Raw genomic sequence first — 20,443 nt, 5'->3', positions numbered from 1 at the left:
ACTGGTGTTATTGGTAAGGAAGGGAGAAGGAGCAGGTCCCTCCTGTGAAAATAGATGAGGCACCAGACCTCTGGAGGTGGGGCTGCACACAGAAATAGAGTCAGGAGCCTGTGTTTACGTGTTAACTTGTGCCACTGAATTCTGTTCCTGAATCCTCCTCTGCTCATTAAGTGATCACTCCTGAGTGCCGCGGCGTCCCAGAACACATGCAAGCTGCAGTCAGCCTCCCTCCCAGGCTACGTTCGTAGAGGGAGGTTTATCAGATACAAACATACTCAAGAAACATGCCACTTTGCTATCACAGCACAATTTTTAATTGTTTAGCAGCGGGGGCTTTGCAATAAGTAAAAATGCAAATTCACAAATAAGATACTCTATGGCCACACAGCAAATTCTTCTTTCTATGGGCTTTAGCTTGACTGAATTCAGATAGATTTGATTTTTCCTTCAAGGCACTCCCTCTTCTTGTCCCTCTGAGTTGTCAGTAATTCAGATTTAATTGGGCCCATTTTGTTGCTCGTGGTATATTTATGATTTTTCTCCCCTGTTTTCCTTTTCCTATATTGTAATATCTCCTCTGCAGAAAGAGATAAAAAGGAAGAAGAAAACAGCAAAGCTGTGCTGTGAAATCCCAATTCTCTGGGCTGCAGGAAAGTGCTGCTGAGTCCCTCCCTGTACCCCAATCGCCATGCAGCCAGCATCGTAGCTAAATTGTCTAGCGTGACCTTCCGTACAGTAGCGCTAATTATTACCATCACAGAAGCCCTGTAAACTAGACTGGTAATTATCTTGGATTTATTTGAAGGGACAGTTATGCTATTCTTGGCAGGTTAGTCAAAGCAGCCGTCAGTACAGCGATCTGAACTTGTGTTGCAGGGGCCGGGTTAATTAGGGTAATTAATGCGTCTCTACTTGCCCCCTTCCTGCAGTCAAGCAAGGTGCAGGGGCAACTGCACCAACCCCTGCAAGTCCAAAGTAGTGTCTTTAAGTAGGGCTGAAAAATTGTCTGTAACCCACACATTGTTTAACTAGAGGCATCAAACTAAACTGCCTGAGTTTCAGTGGTGATGGGGTGAGTCAGGGCAGTGTGGCACTTCAGAATGATATCTTGATATCTTTCATGCATTTATTAGGAATTGAAATGAGGTTGGCATTGCATCGTTGACACAGCTTCATTCCTGCAAGATTAATCCTGCACCATATAGACAAAACATTAATTATTCAGCTCACTCACTCCCATAATAGGAAGTATAAAAGTAGTTCTGCATCTGTAAACACCTTGCTGTAGAGTCCTGTTGTTCTAGTTCTAACTGCAGCATTCCCACCTTGTAGTCTGATCCTGCCAGCTCTTAGACATTAAGCAAGGCTGGGTCTGGTCAGTACTGGGATGACAGGATGGGATCTAAGGAAAACCAGGTGTATGACGTGACAAGGGACACTGTTCCTCCTGGACCAGGTTTTCCAAACCAGTGCCCCTGTGTTGTCCAGGGGCAACTGAGGTCGAACTGCTGTTCTGATTACATGTTCATTTTAGGTCAAATGGCACTGTTCCAACTTAATTCAACTGATTAATGCATTTCTCACTTCACTGAACTACGGTGCACTGGGGCTGCTGTGTGTCACCCAGGTGGGTGCTGCACCTCAGAGGTAGATGAAGTAGGACTTGTCTTATATGTAAAGTGCTTTGGGATCCTTAGTGATAAAAAAGCTGTATATAAAATGCAGAAAATAATGATTATGATTGTTATTATATTTATTATGAAATTACCTATGCATTCAAGGTCTAGCGCTCATGGAATCTGATATTTTAGAGTTCATTTTAATTAATTTTTATGGAAAATGAAAGAGGTGAATAAATGAAAATGAAAGAGCTCATATATACTCTTGAACTGCTTTGGTGTTGCTTTCAAAAGCAGGACAAAGAAAGGGAGATACACTCTTCAGGCCATGTTTGTTTTTATCTTGCTTTCCATTAGGAGTCAGACGTTTTCCTCATTCCTAACACGGAACGCTTGACCGTTCAGTGTCTCCAAAGCAAGCTGCACTCATGTCTGTGGAAATATTGAATTGTCTTCAAATGCGGTCTTTTCTGTTCCATTAAAGATATTTTCAATTAGTCATTATGGTGGGCATTTTGCATTTCTGCACACTGAAGGAAAGTAATGTATGTTCAACGATGCTGATCTTGGAATTTGATAGACCTCACCAATTCAAAACGCAAAACGGTTTCAAACAAATCAAAGCGATCCCTTGCAAACACAGTAAGATATACACTGAATAAGAAAGAAAGGTGTAAAAAACATGAGCTTGTTGTACATTCTGTTCACAGACATATAAACCTCACTTGCAAAAAGGACCAAGTTTTTCTTTGCTACTGTCAGACTGAAACAAAGACAAACCTCTACAATTTACATCAAAATAGATACGTTTCCCTCCCTGAAGATATGGTTTTCCTAGATAGCTGCTTTGCATATAAGAACTGTTCAGGCGTCTTTGATAACCAACCGTTGCTACAAGCTGTGCCATGGAAAACTGATTGAGAGTCGTAATTTGCAGGAAATCATTGCAAGAGTTTGCAAGTGTTTGATATGAATAATTATTATTCATATCAAAGAAAATAAATACCCTGTAATTTTAGGAGTGGAAATATTAAACTGTAAATTAAAATCTGACAGAGTGATCCTATGCATTTAGCTTCCTGTAAACTCTTGTCATGGGTATGCACTGTTCCTTTTGAGATGCAGGGACTGTCGATGCTGGCTTGGCTTGGTCTGCTTCTATTGTTGTTTGAATGAGCCTGGCTTTCCCATTTCCAAACCCTGGTCCCAAAGAAGGCACTAATGCAAATGGAATTAATTGAAGGCGGCGTGACCAATCCCTCTGTGTTTCAGCTGGTGGAATCCCAGATGAACTCAAGGGTCAAGCCCAGTGCATCTGGCCCTGGTTGTTCAGGCAGATACTCAAGCTGCTTTGCTTTGTCCGTGTGTGTGGCTGAGCAGAGGGCGTCTCGCTGGGTCTCACAGTCTCCCACAGCGTGCGAGAGTATGAGTGTGCAAGAGGCTCACAAACACTTGGAGAGGAATCGTTTCAGGGAATACGGGAGTTTAGGGTGAAGTGGTTGTGTAAGATGGTGTTTTCCTATATTCTGCCTCTTTCGAAACTGTGTGGTTAGTAATGGTAAACTTTTTTGTGGTTGTTTGAAAATCAACTACTCGTCTAGAGGCAGTCTGGCTTTGTATACGGCTTGTCCTCACGACCTGAAGCTAATGATTACAGGTAAGTTGGTGTTTGCTTTAATGTCAGTCCTGATTCACAAAATTGTGTGTTTCGTGTTTAAAGCAGCCTTGAGTCAAACCCTCAAGTCTCTCTAGTCCACTGGATCCGAATGTCAGCTGGATTTCAAACAGTTACGGTTAAAGTTATACGTCATCAGGAAAAATCTTGGCTTCTCAAGATTCTTTGGAAAACCTGAATGTTAAATACAGGCCACGTCTGTTTGCCAGCTATGGTGAATGTCTGGTATGGTCTGAAAATGAAGCCGATTTGTAAATTCAAAAGCTTTCTTGACCAGTCTGCGGTTCGGAAGTTCGGGGACGTGGCTGCATTGCTCTGCATAATTCCAGGCTTTTGTCCCAAAAGGGCAACTAAGAGGCTTTGTCCACTCTGTGTACATATCGTTTGTTTGAGGAGATTTCCAGGGTTTCTGGTGTTACTGAGTGATGAAGAAGTTACACCTGTGACCATTCTGTAGCTCCCTGTTTGCCAGTGTGGTTTTTATGAATACTGAGATAGTGACTCTCTTCTTATACTGTCAGTTTAAGAGATGTCAATAATAAACTTTCTCTGTCCATCTCCAAATGAAATCATCCTTCTGTTCTGGCTCTGGCCCCCATGCATGTGTCTCTGTGCTCCTTGGAGTCTATAATGAGATGTTACACATTTCCATTAAAATAAAAGCGTCTGAAACGATATTTCATTGTGATGTGATAGGCTGTGTGTTTTTCATAAAGACTTCAAGATAGCACAGATATCTCAGACAGCTGCTGGCTCACTCTAAACACTGTGACAGTGATGCCTGCTACTTGACACAGATCCCAAAGTATTATTATTAGTATTAGTATTATTTTAAAGCAGCTTCAAGCACCTGTTTCATTTATTTACCCCAGGAAAAGAGGAAAATGAATTCCTGAATCTAAAATTCTGAGATATCCCAGAGAAGAAAACAAATGTTTAAACTCAAGTGTTCTGTACAGTACACTGCAATCATGTTTTCAATGCAGTGATATTTTTTTTTCCTTTATGAAACTTATCCTACTCATCCTCAATAGCTGGTTTTATAGTCTATGCTACAGCAATTAACATTCAGAATGCATCTGTTTTCCTTACACATTAATACCTGTAACACAATCCCGGTGCTGTCATTTTAATTTCTTTAAAAAATAAAACACATGGGAACGTTGGTAGCTAAGTCAATTTAAGTACAGCCATTGAGGATTGTTAATTGTGCAAAAGGTATCAGCACCATTCACCATTCTCTTTTATTACCTGGCAAAGAGAAAAGACTGTCTGTAAAACAGAAAATGGCAATATTTTAAGAGCCCTTTTTTCTGCACAGTTCTCTCCAAAGAGATGGAGGGAGATTTGGAGATGTGGGATTTGGATGATGGTCGGGACTCTCATTTATAAGACGCCTTTTCACTTTCCTGCTGCTAATTCACACAGAAGGGAAACCACTGTGGCGAGCAGCAGTGCTAGTCGCAGTCATTTTTTCACAAGATCAGCAGCCCTGTAATCTGTCAATGTGGATAAAATTGGCCGTGGTTTGTTTTGCCTGCGTAGAAGATGGATTTTTGGGTGTGTTTGGGGAATTGCAGTCCACATCTCAGGTGGTTTTAAATAGATGCTTTGGGATTTGAAATAAAGGAGCGAAAGTTTTCCCCTTGACATCCAAATTAAGGAGAATCCTTTGAGATTTACCTCAGGAAAATTACTGCTTTCGGGTTTGATTTGGGTCTGTGGATCTAAGAAGAAACAACTAGCCAAGTCTCAGGTCTTTTTGACTTTTGTAGGTGGGATATGTTTTTTCAAGAAAAGTTTTGGAGAACAAAGATATAAATTATCATCTTATTTTGTAATGTTTTTGCGACTATCACTGTTTTGAGTGAAGTAGTATTATTAAACCCTCTTGCTAAATAGTAATACATTTGCACATGTGTGTAGACACACACCCAGAGGCTATTTAAAAATGAAATAAATACTTAAGTTCAGACATTTTGCATTGAAATAAATCTCATTTTGTAAATCTTTGCACATCCTGTTGAAATGAAGAGGAATGCCTCTCTGTCAATCAACACATGACTTATTAATGTAGCTGCTATTAATGTATGCATAATTCATCAATTTTTTACTGGAGGCAGGCAGATGGGACCAGTAAGGTTCATAAATAGTTTCATCCTGGAAATGGGAATTCTTACAAGACAGGCACGAATGATCTATATATAATTTAGATTTAAACAAACCGGAGTCCACCAGGGTTAGAGGCACCGCTATAAAAACACAATTTTCGCTTTCGGCTGGGTCAGACTTTTAGATCTGCTCAGGATTCAGCAGCAGACCTCACAAGCCATTTATGCCTTTGCTTTCTGATATAATTCATTGTCATTATAAGATTGATTCACAATCGTGCAAATTGAGTTTGGAGTGAATTGACAGGTGATATAGTATTAGGATACAGCGGATATGACAGGTTATTTGTCGTTTAGGCCTGCGATGATTGATTACTTGTAATTTGTGTTTGTTAGGAACCAGTTTATATAAAATGTTAACAAGTTCTCTTATTCATCATGTTTTACCTAAGAGGCAGAAATAGAAAATGTAATCTCATCTGGAGCGATGGGTGAGCCTTAGGCTCTTATACACCCTTTTTACTGTTGCAGTTCCCCTGGGCATTGGAGTATAGAAGGGAAAGCAAATCTATAACCTAGCAGACTGCAAGGAATCTATATAAAACTCTGTAATAATGGGGGACAGAACCAGACACTAATAGTAAAAGGCTAACGTGTTCTGGACTAGTAAAACGGTGACAGATTTTATCTTAAAGTGCACACATTTACCATGCCATTACTGCAAGAATTACATTTTAGCTAACAGATCTGGTACGTTTACTCTGTGCCTTGAAGTACAACTACAGCATTCAGTCTTTCCATTTTTTCAATGTGTATTATATTTGAGAGTGTGGTACTGCCTGAATATGAAGTGTGCCAGCTCTGAGAACACAGGCCTTCTAATACTTTGTTGTTTTTTTTTGTCAGAGATCTGTCACCAGCGGGTTGACTGCTAAGCTCACAGGGCTCTCTTCTGTGTGTGAGAGAGAATATGAGCAGGTCTGTCCAGGACTGACCTGCTGCAGCCAGGAGAGGGGGCAAACTTGAGGAGAAGATTAATGACGGGCAGGAGGCAGAGAGGCTGAATGAGAAATACAAGGATTTTCTCCAGTTCTTGCAGAGTGGGGCTCTCTAGCAGTAATTACCGTGCAAGACATGTAATAAACAAGTCAGCGCAGGCCTTGCTCAACGCACATTAGCTGGTCACTGAGATCCGTGGTGTGAGCAGGCTCCAGCCCAACAAAGTATTTGATTTGATTTTTGGTAAAAGGGCACTTTAGACTCACGATGTTCCAATTTATTATTGTTTTACTTTGCAAAGAAAAACCTTAGAGCTGTCACAGCCATTACTGATTTATTTATACCCTGGTCTTCCAACACCTCTCGTTCTCTTGCTGCTTTTAAACCCATTTTGCAGGCAGCCAGTGTGAACAGTGTTTTTATTTATAAAACAGAAATCGACGCTTTGCCTTTGCAGATACGGGTGCCATGGTCTATTTTTCTTAATCTTTTTTTTCTCTCTCCGAGAACTACTGATTCTCCTCTTTCCAGGGGGAAAGACTATACACAACGCAGCTCATTAATAATGCCTCAGATTTTCTATGCAGACTCGAGGGACACCATGAGTGGGCTTTTACACGAAAAATATGAAGGAAACACTAAAATCAAACTACTACATTTCTTTGGCTTTTGCACACAGCACTTTGAAAACGAAACAAATTTACAATAATGTTAACATTTATGCAACACATTGGTTGTTCACCTTCATGTGATTCCAGTTTAATGTAATTTGTATACTGTAACAGTTAAAGTAACTGAACTGTCTAAATAGACCTTTGTGAAGTTTTACTGTGTTAGTGATGCCTGAATGTACATATTCATGATATTGCTATGTTCTCAATTCCACAGGATTCTTAAAAGTAAAAAAAGAAACGTGCCAGTGTTGATTTTACAGTACACTGTACAGCTTGCATTGAAACCTTGATTATGCACAGGTCTCTTAAGGCGATCCAATCCAATAAGCCCCCTTGCTATCTGGAAGTATTAGTTCCCCTGAGCATCGGTCACTTTTCCAATGAGGACTAGGTGACACAGATATAAAATAGGTCTGACTGCAGAAATTTAAATTTCAAGCCAATATATCTGCTGCTCAAGAAAAACAAGCTAACTACTGTGTGACAGTAATGTGTCATGTTGCATTGCGGCACTTTGGTTAGTCTCTGATATTATGGATACATCTGTGAGGATAATTGCCTTCGTGGATTTGCTGGGATTTGTAGAGTTAAAAGAAATGCTCATTAAATGCTTCTGTTTGAAACAGCAGCTATAGTAAGAGCTCACCTCGCTTGTTCTACCTGCACAATGAATAAACTACAGAACAGATCGTCTTGCAGTTGGAAAGCAAATCAAATGACACGGTGGCTAACCAACGCAATTGCCTTTTCCCAGATCTGTGCCGGTTTGAGAGTGTACCAGGGTTCCTCTCAGAGAATGCGCAGAATTGGAAAGATGTCCAATCCTCTCAGATTTCATTTCCTCTCCCTACTGACTCTGTCATTCAGTCTGGGGCTCCTAGAGCCTGCTGATTGTCATCATGTCTACTCAAGTTGTTCCCCCCATTTTAGATTAAAGGGTGCAATTATCTGTCAGATTCAAAGCCACCAGCTACCCAGCAGTGCAGGTTTTTGGCTTTTGAAGGCACATGTTTAACATGATAAACATGATAAAACAACTTATTTGTGCCATTTTCTTATTGTGGTGAAGCTGTTTAAGCTTAAGGACCAGAAACTCCACAGTAAAACAATAGATAATGAGGTGCACACTGATTTAATTTACACTTGGTGAGCAGAAATAAACTGTGCTACATTCTTTCCAGACAGTTCCCATAAATATATTCTGTTTTCTGATATCCACTGACAACTTTGACGCCTTTTAAACAAACGCACGCAAAATAATTTGATTGTATCTATTCATTGATTTATCATTTAATCTGTTTTAACCAACTGCTTAGTCCAGTCTCGGGTCTCAGTGAACCACAGCCTTACCCAGCAGAGACTGGACACAGCCTGAATGGGCCACCAGCCCACTGCAGGGAACAGACGGGAGGGACAATGTATTGACACCAATTAACGCAGTGCATCTTCGGAACGTGGGAGAAAACTGGAGTGCCTTATGAAAACCCCTGTAGCCCTAAAAATCTATGAAGCCAGTTGGAGAGCATATAAAGTGCACAAAAAGGATTAATTGAACCCAGAATTCAAGGGATATGAGGCAGAAGTGCAAACTGGCATGCCACTTGTTTACTGATACAAAGACAGAATACATTCATGAAAAAAGGGCTTTATCGGCACAACATGATTTACAAGTCCTTAAAAAAGTCCAGGAGGAACATTTTAGAAAATGCATGTCTTTAACCAGAATCACAACACAGAGTCGGAGTGAACCTTGCCTCTCCTGAGGCTTTATTAATGATCTGTTTCCCACCTAAACTAATTATGGACTACGAAAGGAATTTCAGATTGAGATTCATTGTAAATTTGTATACTGTCTCTTTTCACGTTTCCCCTTGTTGCTATGTTCTGTGCCCATCCATTACACTCACACTAGGTGCCAGTGTCAAAGGGGAGACTCTATAATGAGTCCTCACAGGGACCGAACTGGAGTACAGGTGGTACATTAAAAAAATATACATCCCATAAGAGTGGGAATAATTGGCAATACCAATTACCTTGATATTAATGGTGTCAAGCTGGAAACGAACAAAGCAGTGAGTCACTGCCACAGCAGCAATGCTGAGAATAAACAACTATGCTCCAAATTAAGTGGCGCTAATAAAATGTTAATTAAAATGCTTTTACAAATTATCTCACTGATAACAATGAGTTAAGGTTTAATTAGCAGAGAACAAAACCTGGCGTTAACCTTCAGTGCATCCAGATCACATCGTCCCCACGAAATCTCAATCACCGCCCCTGATGCGGCTTCAGAAGTAATTAAAAGATTATCTTGCCTTTAGATATGATTAAAAAGGTGAGGTAATAAATAATGAGCTTGCTTTTTACCAACTCTTTTCTTTTAGTGCAACTGCTGAACAGAATAATTCTTAAAATATCGATTTTCACTGGTGTTTGTGCAATTCAAGAACAGAGTCTCTCCAGTATTTCAGCAACATGCATCCTAAGATTAGGGATTCCAGATTTGTGAAAAAAATATTGTGTATTGTATTTGACCTGTCCACCAACTTGTTTATTATTGTAGAGTTTGATTTTCTGAGGTGCCTAAACGTAGCAAAAATATCAATAATCCCGGGAGTACAACAAAGACTGCAATTCCTCACAAAAGTATGTATCTTCTGAAACTGAGAGATGGGCCAATGACAAAGACATACAGTACCAGAAAAAAACAAACTCCTAGTTTTGCCTTTCACATTTAATGCAACAGAAGTAAAAGCAAATCGATTTCCTAATTTAATCTAATTTTTAATTTATTTATAAATTTATAAATAATATAAAAACATGAGTTATCTATGTGAAAGTTAATTGAAATCAAGAACAGGAAACATGTTTGACACAAAGGTTAGCGGGAATGTGGAACAAGCTGCACAGCTTAGGGTGTTGGAGCCAATACCCTTTCTTTCTGGATGAGATTCTTAGATCAATTAGCTATTAATTACCCAACAGGCTAGCAGGGCAAATAGCTTCATCTCATTTGTAACTGTTCTTATTTTAAATTCTGAACTGGAAGTAAAGTCTGTGTTTCCAAAATGGTGAGATATAAAAGAGGTCTGAGGTATATGTTATTAAGATATTGTATTCCTTAAACCATTTAGCCCTATTGAGCCCTATTTGCCAAACCTGAGCATGGGACTGCATCAAGAGCTGATGTGTTTCACATTCCTTAAATTCTCCATGTGCAGGTATTGCGTTGGATGTTCTGATTTTCTAAAGGAGGGAGGGGTGGAATATGATTCTGAATTTCCAGTTTGACTTAGTCTTGCAAGATTGCCAAGTTGTTACATTAAAAACTTCGCTACGCTAGCAGAAAAACGTGGATCAGGAGTTACTCAGAGCAAAAGGAACATTAAGCCTGTAAAAATTAAACTGGGGCCCCAAGTGCTTTCAAATCAGGCTTTTTAACAGGTTTCGGCACAGCAGGATTGCGTGCCTTGGGGTTACAGTGGATTCATTCACTAGTCAGTGTCTTCTCTCTGCTGCATGCATTAACCTTTCTCATTATTGCGGAGACATCTTTGGGATCCCAAGTTTCCTCACGAGTTGAGCTGGTGACACATTCTGTAATCTCCTCTGAGTCAGAGACAGGGAGGGTTTTAGTGAAGCTGAGCAAAGAAGCAGCTGTTTTTCTTGCTTTCAACAAGGTAAACAGCTGCACCTGATCAACACATCAAGAATGAGGACTGTATTTTTCGGAAAAAGATTGATGGCTTTGTGACAAGGAGTCCCTGTGACACCACTAGCTACCTGAGCACCTGCTGCGCTGTTGTTGACATGACTTTACAATTTCTGTTTCCTGTCTTTGTCCTCGTTCTATTCTTTATCAATGTGAGAATAAAGCCAGCACTAACATGAGACGCCTTGGACCGGTTATTTCATCTGGGTCAGGGATTCTCCATTGCTGAATTGCATGTGTGTTCTATGCTTTCAAGGTGTTAGACATCCCCCAGTACAAGCCACTTTTCTTTTTTTCTTCTTTTAGCTACAGAATATTATTGGTTTAAAAATATGCTGGAAATTGTAAGGGAGCTGTTTTTTGTCCCCAATGAAATGCTGGCCTCCTTGGCCCCATTTAAAAAAATCCAGGCCTGACTGATGGTGGTTAATGCCGAAGTAAGGAGAATGTTAATGCAGCGCTCACAGTCTTCAGCGCTTACAGTACATTCTTCCTGCTTTGAAAGAGAATTTATTTTGCCTTTGAAAGCTGAGGCAGCTAACAGAAGCCTTTGTGTAAAATAACATTTCTATTGAAAGGCAATTAACATTATTTTGGTTGGTCCCAACATAATTAAGTATGTCTGTATTTCTTCTCTTTCAGACTGAGAATTATTCCATTGACTCCAGTTATGTAAACAGCAGAGCACACCTCATTAAAAGGTACGTCTCGATTAGAGAATTACGATGATTTCTTTTCTCCCGTTTCCCTTTAATCTTCTCATTTCATTTTGTTGCAAGCAAGTAACAAATGTAAACGCTGTACAAAACCAAAATAATTTAAAATAACAATAGTATTCGCAGAACAACAAGGAAAGAGGATTGTCCTGGTTGGTAAACAAACATTAATTTATAGAATCAACTTGAGTAGACTCACCTTTCAGTCAGAGAGAAAGGGCCATTTGAAAAACAAAATGGGAATATTGTACATACCAGTACAATAGAAATCCTGAAAAGATTCAGGAATTACATGTTTAATTATCAAATTCTGAAATCATTTTAAGGAAAATATATGTCTTAATACAGTACTTTTATGCAGTATTTACTTTCTGGGAGTCATCTTTAATTTCTCTTTACAAAAAGCCCATGAAGATTTAATTACAAATGCTTTTTTTCCCAATCAGAACAGAAATGCTTACTTTCTTTCTCATGTTAATTTAAAAGGAGGTTCAGATTTTTCTGCCTATACGCGTTACTCTTTTTATTTAAGTCTTGACATAAAACATTCTCATTAATGAAACAGGAAATAAATACTTTTAAAAAAAATATGGGATTTCCATTTGAAAGGGAATATTAGATACTTTGAGGGATGAGGCCCTAGTTTAAATAACAGAAATGCACTCTGCCATTCTTTTCAAATTGAAGTCCTTACTTGGACCAGGTTGCCTTTATATTACTATCATTCACTAGAATTTGGGGGAAAAGTGAAAATGGAGATTGTTTGTAGAGTCTTAATACTGCATTCCTAAGCTTCCACTGGGAGCTACAAGGCATAATGCAAGCCAACAATTATATCAAATTGTCCATTGCTCAGGGGCTGCAGAGAGGGTCCTACATAACAATTGTGCATTGTATTTCACCTTTTGGAACAGAATATTCTTGCTTTTAGCTGCGAGTGTGTGTCTTGAGTTTTAAACCCATTACCGCAATTTCTTTCTCAAAAAGATGCCTTGTATTTATGTAAACAAAGAGCATTTAAGTGCAGTCTCTGCAGTTCACTACAAAGAAATCCCCTCAGGACGCCTTGCCTGTACTTTGGGACAGGTGCAATTACAATGATAACATCAGAGAGCCAGCATCACCACTGCTGCAGTCTGAGCAAATTGCCTGCTGAATTAAGCAGGAGAGAAAATCTGCTTAAATCAGTGTGATCCTCATTTGGCTTGTATGGGAGCATGATTTATATGTATAGATAATTTTGTTTTGTTTTCTGTAAGGCATACAGCTCTAATGGTTATCAAGGAGAGGTATAAATGCTCAAGAAACCCAGTACAGTAAACGATCACACCTAGCTGTTCCTAATAAATGATCTCACCTTTTGCCTCCAAGTTACCGCTGAAGGAAAAACAAAATGTTTCTCATGAGGTTTCTACTGTTTTTAAAGACTTTTGTAGATTTTGTGTTTGAAGTAATGAAAGGTGATTTTCCTAGACAGCAGCTGCATTTATCCACACCCTAGTGTACCAGCCCCCAGCCTAAGTAGGTAAACAGTGTCCAAAATTAGGTCTGGCATAGAGCAACTCCGTAAATGTCTCGGACATAAAAAATGCACCACTTCATCTTACATGAAATCATACTACTATGACACAGTTCTTCCAAATGCCAAGGCAAATGCTTTCACACCTGTAAAAGTTTTATTACAAGAGGAGATGGCGCACAAGCTTGCGCTCCAGAGTTATTCTGTTGCTCATTGACCCCCACAAGAGAAGCTTTCTCTTCCAAACGGTTGACTCCACAAGCTTCTCTCCATTCAGGTTAACAGTATGTTAGTCCATACTGGGTCTGGGCTGAACTAAAATAGTTCTTCAGCTCCAGCTGTCCGGTTTATCTGATCCACCTGCAGTCTCCAGTTCCTAAGCAGCAGACATGTTTCTGAGACAGGGAGGAGAAGAGAAAGAGCAACAGAAGGAAGGAGTCTTTATCTGATCGGACTTGACGTGACCAAAAAAATCAGCATTTTTTTATCTTGGGCATTGCAGCACATCAACATTCAAGGACTTGGAAGGGAACAGTCTCAAGGACAGCGGCCATGAGGAGAGTGACCAGACAGACAGTGAGCACGATGTGCAGCGAGGCCTCTATTCCGACACAGCGGTGAATGATGTGCTCAATATGAATGTCCCATCCAGTGGCTCTCAGCTCCCCGACCAAGGTAAGTTGACCTTTCTGGTAAGATGACTGGCACAGTTTGGGAGTACGACAGTCGGCCATTTATATGCTTGACCTTCAAGACTAGTTTCTTCCAGAGAGAATTGTCTGAGACCTCAGAACTGTTTCCACTTCTGATGTCTCCAAGAACAGAGAGTTATTTAATGTAGTCATTTTAGGAAAGCATTTATTTTATTTGGAAGAATTCATCTGGTCAGAACATGAGAAGACACAACACAGGCTAACAGACATTTTCATATCGCTCATACCCGCTTTCCTACAAGTTCGATAAAGTTTTGTCCTTATATAGATTTCTTGTTGTTGGATCTGCCAAAGCCAGGTCTACATGAATGGCAGCAATTAGTCTGATGAAGGTGGAAGGTGGAAATCTGCATTTTGTATTCCCTCTCATGCATTATTCATCAGAATCATTTAGCAGGGAATTAATGTTGACGTTTTTTTTTTTCATTTTAAAAGACATCAGATCTGTTGGCATGAGCCTGTTAGGGGGTCATGTTAGTACTCACTGCTGCCAATCACTATAATAGTGTCCTGGAGCAATAATGAATTTAGTCATGCAGTTCTGCAGGATAGAAGCAAAAACGAGTTGGAAAAAGAGATACTACAGGAGACTGGCTCTTTCAGGCCTGAAGGAGGAAGAAACCCTCTGCTTAGGCAGTGATTTAGGCTTGGCAAGGTAAAGTAATGGGATACGAAAACAGTGGGATACAAAACCAAGCCACCGTTTTAGTAATAATTCCACTAAGCAAAAAAGCGGCTATGGTATCACTTCCACTCCCCAGTTCTTCACACAGCAGGGCTTCTGCCACAGCAATTAAAAAAAGGACGGTTGGATTTTCAGTGTGTTGTTTTTAATCCTCCTCATTTCTTCATGAAAGAAAGTTAAATTAAGTAAATGAATACACAAGGGGTGAAGGGACCACACATCAGTTTTTTTGAGGCTCCACATAGCCCAGAAATAATTTACTAGATTGATTTATCGGGCTTTTAAACAGCATATGATGAAGAGAAGGAAATTGGCTGAAGAACCAATTAGGAACTTATTAACACCCTGGCATGAAGGACCTGGGGCACTTAATGCCTGCTAAATTGCTATTCCTTTATTTTCAGAGGCAAGGATCACCTGTGTGTTTTTAAAAAGGCTTGTACCTGAATAAAGACATTTGTGTAACGATTATTCTCTAGTCAGCCGTTACTGTTTGGGCTAAATCTACAAATTGAGTTGTGCATGTGCTTATGTGACTGTGAAGGAGAGTATTTATTGTTTTCAAAAGCTGCAAGGAAATAAAAAGGGACGTGATTGCTTTCACAAACTTCCATTGTCGTTGAAAATCTGTAGGTGCCAAGTTACAGGCTGTGCTGCAGCAAGTGCTGTTAATAATTATGAAATCAATTCACGGAAGACACTTACACATGCAAGTGTAATGACATTGTAAACGCGACTGTCATTACATTCATAGCGGAATGGTCCAATTATAAAGTAGAAGTGAATTGCTGGCTTGCTAGACTGGACTGACAGGGCTCACTACAGTGTCCCCCTCACTACGGAGGCCGTGCTGACCTTTTGAAGCGATGTTTTGAAAGGAATCTTCTTGTATTCCTCTGAACCGTTCCCTTCCTGCCTCATGAAAACCGCCCAATAAAACACTTGATTTTCAAATGCGCACAGTTGTGAAGTGTGCGCCGTTTAGAAGAAGAAAAAAAAATTAAAAGCATACAAAAAAGCAAATCTTTGTTAATTAGCATTAAGTCAATGGACATCCATCATTTGCGGTGCTCGTTTCTGCAAAGTAAATCGAAAATGACAAAACACAGCCGTTCCAGATGCCTAATGGGAATTCTTCAGAGCTGGAGTTCGTCTCTATGGGGACTGAAACAGATTTGAAACAGTGCAATTGCCAAAGGAAGAAAAAGAACCTCTTATTACAAAGGCTCCCTTTTAGTTGTTTTACTTAATAATCATGGAAGCAAACAAACACAAATAGGTGGAAGAGGTTTTCTCCTCCACTGCCTTTTACTCCAGGCCCCTTTATAGGGCTCGTGTTTACTGTTCTCGCACTGCTGTGCTGGTTTGGCGATGCTTACTCGAGAGACAGAGCCATTTTCTTTTCGAAGAATTCAAAGGAACAATCAGATCCCACGAAACTGCTGTTTTAGTAGGACTCATTTTTTTGTATTGTTTATTTACATGGGATTCTCTCCTGTGGGATCTGTGCTTAGTAAGGAAACACAGCACAGTGTCTCTTTTAGCTTTAACTGCTCGACAGATGTTAATCCCAGACTTGGTTAGAAAGTTCAGGTGCTGTGGCTCAAGGCAACATTTGAGAATATGTGACCTTTTGACCCGGAGGTGAGCGTGAGGCTGTAAGCACACACACTGGAGCCTTGGTTTCTACAGGCATATTTTCATCCCTCCTAGCTTTCTAGTGACCCATGAGTGATTTGCTTTAGCGTTCCAACGCCTTGTAATTGTGCCAGAATGGACAGCAGAATGCCTCGAGGGCAAGGATGGGTTTTGGTCTCATTTCTTGAGGAGACTCTGATCTCATGAACTCTGTGTTTTGAGTTCATTAAGTGGCTCATCCCTCCAGGCAATGTCTTTTTATCAATTCTGCTGCCAGCGATGCAAACAGAAGCCTCACAGAGTCCCATTAGATGTAAACAGCAGTTCTTAAAATGAAAAAAAAAGTAGTTATTGAGCATACTGTGCATCGACCCCACAATATGAACATAGGTCTCTGAAGACAGTACCAGATCCACATCCTTGACATAAATATAAAGAGAGAATAAATTGATCATGATGGAATGGCAATGCATTATTTTGATGTGCTGTTTAAATCATTCCAGAGCTGAATGTAGATTAAAATGATTCTTAAAAAAGTCACAATGCATCAGTGTGATTCAGACTGATAGTTCCTGATTGCCAGAAAGCTCATGAGAAAAACAAGTAATATGAGATCAGCCCTAATAAAGATCTCATCACTTTGGTCCAATTAAGTGATTTACAGCTATTAATATTTCATTTATGTTTGCCAATGAATGTTAGAAGGTGATATCCATTAAACTTAAACATGCCAACATGCATACATGCATACTAAACAGACCCTAAACAATCTGTCTCGTTTTTTATTGTGTGAATTGTCTGAGTTCTGCGGGTAATGTTGAGTCTTTTTAAATATTGACAGATTTTAATATGATACAGACGACTAGAGAATTAATTAAAGCACATGATATTGTAGCATGTAAGTACAATATTGCACTGTTCCATCCCTGTTGTGCATTAAAGCAAGAGCTGCTCGGCTCTGCGCAGCCAAGGTTTTTGCTGGATTGAAATAGTTCAGTATGGGTGCTGTCTAAATGTGCCAGTGACTGGAGCATGGTTTACTGCTATTATGTAGGTTTGCATTGAGATCTCTTAGCTGATGCACATCTGTGAGCACAAAGAAGTCTCTGAGCAGACCGCTGTGAGTCTGTGAGCCCCACATGATTACACACAGCGTGTGTCCTGAGTGCACTGACATACAAGTGCACTAAAGTCCTGTGCTTTTGAAGTGTTGGGTTTTTTGACAGGCGCCCCTCTCTGGGTGGGGAACACTGAAGGAGCCAGATGTGAGAAGAATCACTGCAGACACTGTTATGTCAGTACAGCATCCTCTGTCACAGAAACATTCCTTCTTTTGCACTTACGTGCAGGAACCCAAGAGACCCTTAGGAGCTCAATTAGCACCAGCTGGGGTTGGCGCTTCTCGTTTGTAATTCATCGCTTCATTTTATTCTCACCCCGTGAGCTTTCTAATCATCATCCTTCCCCTTCCTAGACTCCTTCTGCTCCCGATGGGTGTGTTTTTTAAGAGAAGGCAATAGACCAGCAGGCTGGTGTTTCTTGACTGCCCCGAGCTTGAATATTGCGGCCCATTACTGCTAAAATCACCAGGGCTCTAACTGCTGTTAATTGATTCTAATAACTTTTTTATTGCGCTAATACTAAAAAAAAAACGGAAAATGTACAAGTGCTTAATGACACTCACATTCCTTCATTTTATGTTAAATTAAAAATCTGTTTATTCAATAACACATGCCCTAGACATAATCTAGAAGCATTTTTTAAAATTTCTGCCTGTGATCTGTTAATGAAAACGATGACAGATATCAAAATTAGGTGGAATGGTGTGAAAGCCTGGGAGACGATATAGTGAAAATTAGAAAACAGGCTTCAAACAAAACAGATGAGAAAAAAAGGAAGATGATAGTCTTATTGACAGGTATGAGCCCTTCTTTCATGCTTCTCAAATATCCCATGAGTTCCTCACAAGATGTGTGTGTGTTTGTAATAAACACGTATTTGAATTAAACATCAAGCTCAGCTACAGTTGTGTTTAAATGAAATCCTTTCACCTGTCGTCTTCTGATCTTTATAATTAAAAACTAGATATTGAGATTATCCTATTTTATGTTAATATACTTAGACGCGAAATTCCTCTCTAAGAATACCACACAGCAGGAAAAAATGCTGACAAACAATGGCTTCAGAAATAGAAAAGGCATGCAAGTTCTTGCAGCAAAGATGCACATACAATGATATATGGTTATGGCTTGTCTTCTAGTATAAGCTCTGGAAAAATAGAAAGAAAAAGAAACATAGGAGAAAATTTCCTTTTATGCTTCAACTGATACATCCAAAAAAAGGGAATGAGTGAAAGATGAATGTGGTAAACTACTGAGTGCACTTCAATAGTCATTTAAACCATTTTGCATGTAGGTTTATTATTAATAGTGCTGTTTTTATTATGACAGGACAAGGCTGTGACTGGTTTTTGAGAGGTTAATTTGCAGCTAATCCCAAGGAGGTTCTACATTGATGTATTTCTGCTGTTTCTGAAAGATGTTTTTTTCCTTCTGTTTCCTCAAAATGCTGATTTTCTGTATTTGATTGCCACTCTCAGAGCTGGGGTCAGAGTGAGAACGACAGGCGCGGGAATTCATTTTTATTAAAAACCTTTGTAGGAGCAGATTTATATCACTGATATTGGCATTTGCTGTTGGGTTAGGGCAGCATTATCCTGCTTCCACAGGGGTTTTCTCAAATGGGTTTCTTTTAGTTGATATTTTCCCCTTAGTTTGGTAAATATTTATTGTAGAATTACAATTGTGAATTCAGTTTAGAATGAAATATTAAGGGGCACAGCGGAGCAGCAGTTGGCTGCTGCCTCACAGCTGCTGGGTCCTGGGTTCGAGTCTTCTGTGAGTGAGCTGGAATCAGGAGTCAAGCCGGCGCCTAACCGGCACGGCTCTGTTCCTGCATCTGCTTGCTTTGTTGAACTACAGTTCCTGTGTCTTTTTTCACATCAGCTTTTTGCATTTTATTCTGTCTTTAAATGAATGGAGTTTGTAACAGACATTCGGGAGGAATATTAAATCCTGATCTCGCACACTTCCTTACATATGTCCTGCATCCAGGAGTTCTGCTTGCAGATCTTTCGCATCCCTCCTGCCACCTTCTTTACACTCTTACACCACTCTCTAACCCCCTGCCCCACTATAGTTTGGCCTATCTTCATGACTTAACTGCCATTCCCTCAGCTGTGGGTGCAAGTGGATACCATACTGTACCCCAGTATTACAGGCAAGAACCCAGGACTGTTGCTTTTCCTCACACTGAAAATAGAAGAGGTTTAATTTTACTTTAAACTTTCTTTGGCCTAAAATTTATAACTCTATGCCCTGGAATCACATCACTTTCTTAAATATACACTGGGCATATTTCTTTAGTAAATCCATCGGAGACTGGATTTTCTACAGAGCCAGTTATTATGGATGATGTATAAGACATGTAGTGTTGCAAGGTGAGGAGTTCATACCTTTACCTGGAGTGCTGGTGATGTAGCCCAAGCTTTAAGCTCTGTTGACAAAGCCTTTTTCATGTGAATCCCGGAGTTCAGCGTGGGGAAGATAAACTAAGAAATTCTAACCCTTACGCATCTTGACTTCATATCAAAAAGTGTAAATAATCCCCCCAGACAACCTCATGAATTGCAATGCATTGCAGAAAATATATAACTCTATTATTCATGCCAGATGGGAACATTTTCAGATCAAGTCTATCCGTAACAAAATAAGAGAGGCTGAAAGCCGATGATCATCAGGGAGTTTCGAAAGGGAGAGAAAGAAAGGAAAGGAAGGAAAGAGAAGTCCCTCAGCTCCCCATTCTTCCGTTGAAGCTGCCTCTTTGGAGCTTTATCTGGTTGAGCTGTGGTTGCGTTCTGAGAGAGACCTGTTAAAAGGTTAATGAGAGAGGAAAAACAGAAGAAGAGGCAGAGGGAGGGGGAGACACTCTGGCTATAATCTGAGCTGCCTGGTGGTGGCTTCAGCCATGCAGCCTGTTGTTGGGTTTATTAGCTGTGCACATTGATTAGAGTTTGATCGAGGGTGCCAGAGGCTTGCTGGGCCTGCAGAAGGCAGCTCTCTGCTCCCTGCTGCACCAGGCCTGTCTGTCTGATCTCTCAGGTGGTTCTTGGGTCCAAACACGCTCCCAGAGATTTTTCACTCAGACACTGGCCACCTGCAGGCTCCACAACAGCTTGGGACAGTACAGGTGGGCTATATGGGGGCCCCCTGGGGCACCAGAGGCTAGAGACAGGCCAGGACAGGTCAGTTCAGAAGGCAAGGAGCAATTTAAACTTCAGAGGAGCACAAAACCTGTCTGTGCTCTAATCATTTCACAATAAG

At 40.2% G+C, this 20,443-nt stretch overlaps 1 protein-coding gene across 4 annotated transcripts in view; it reads left to right on the top strand.

The window, feature by feature from the left end:
• pcdh19 (protocadherin 19) overlaps nt 1-20,443 on the top strand; it is a 59,559-nt gene that overhangs the window by 21,836 nt on the left and 17,280 nt on the right. For all 4 annotated transcript variants that reach the window (XM_015351721.2, XM_015351722.2, XM_015351720.2 and 1 more), the window contains exons 3-4: nt 11,433-11,491; nt 13,528-13,700. In XM_015351721.2, the coding sequence (XP_015207207.1) occupies nt 11,433-11,491; nt 13,528-13,700 (232 nt within the window). The remainder of the gene's footprint in view (nt 1-11,432; nt 11,492-13,527; nt 13,701-20,443) is intronic.

This window comes from Lepisosteus oculatus, chromosome 8 (assembly GCF_040954835.1).
Source record: "Lepisosteus oculatus isolate fLepOcu1 chromosome 8, fLepOcu1.hap2, whole genome shotgun sequence".
Taxonomy (NCBI): Eukaryota; Metazoa; Chordata; class Actinopteri; order Semionotiformes; family Lepisosteidae; genus Lepisosteus; species Lepisosteus oculatus.
Note: the sequence above shows the minus strand (reverse complement) of the source record. Positions and strands in the feature narration are given on the sequence as shown.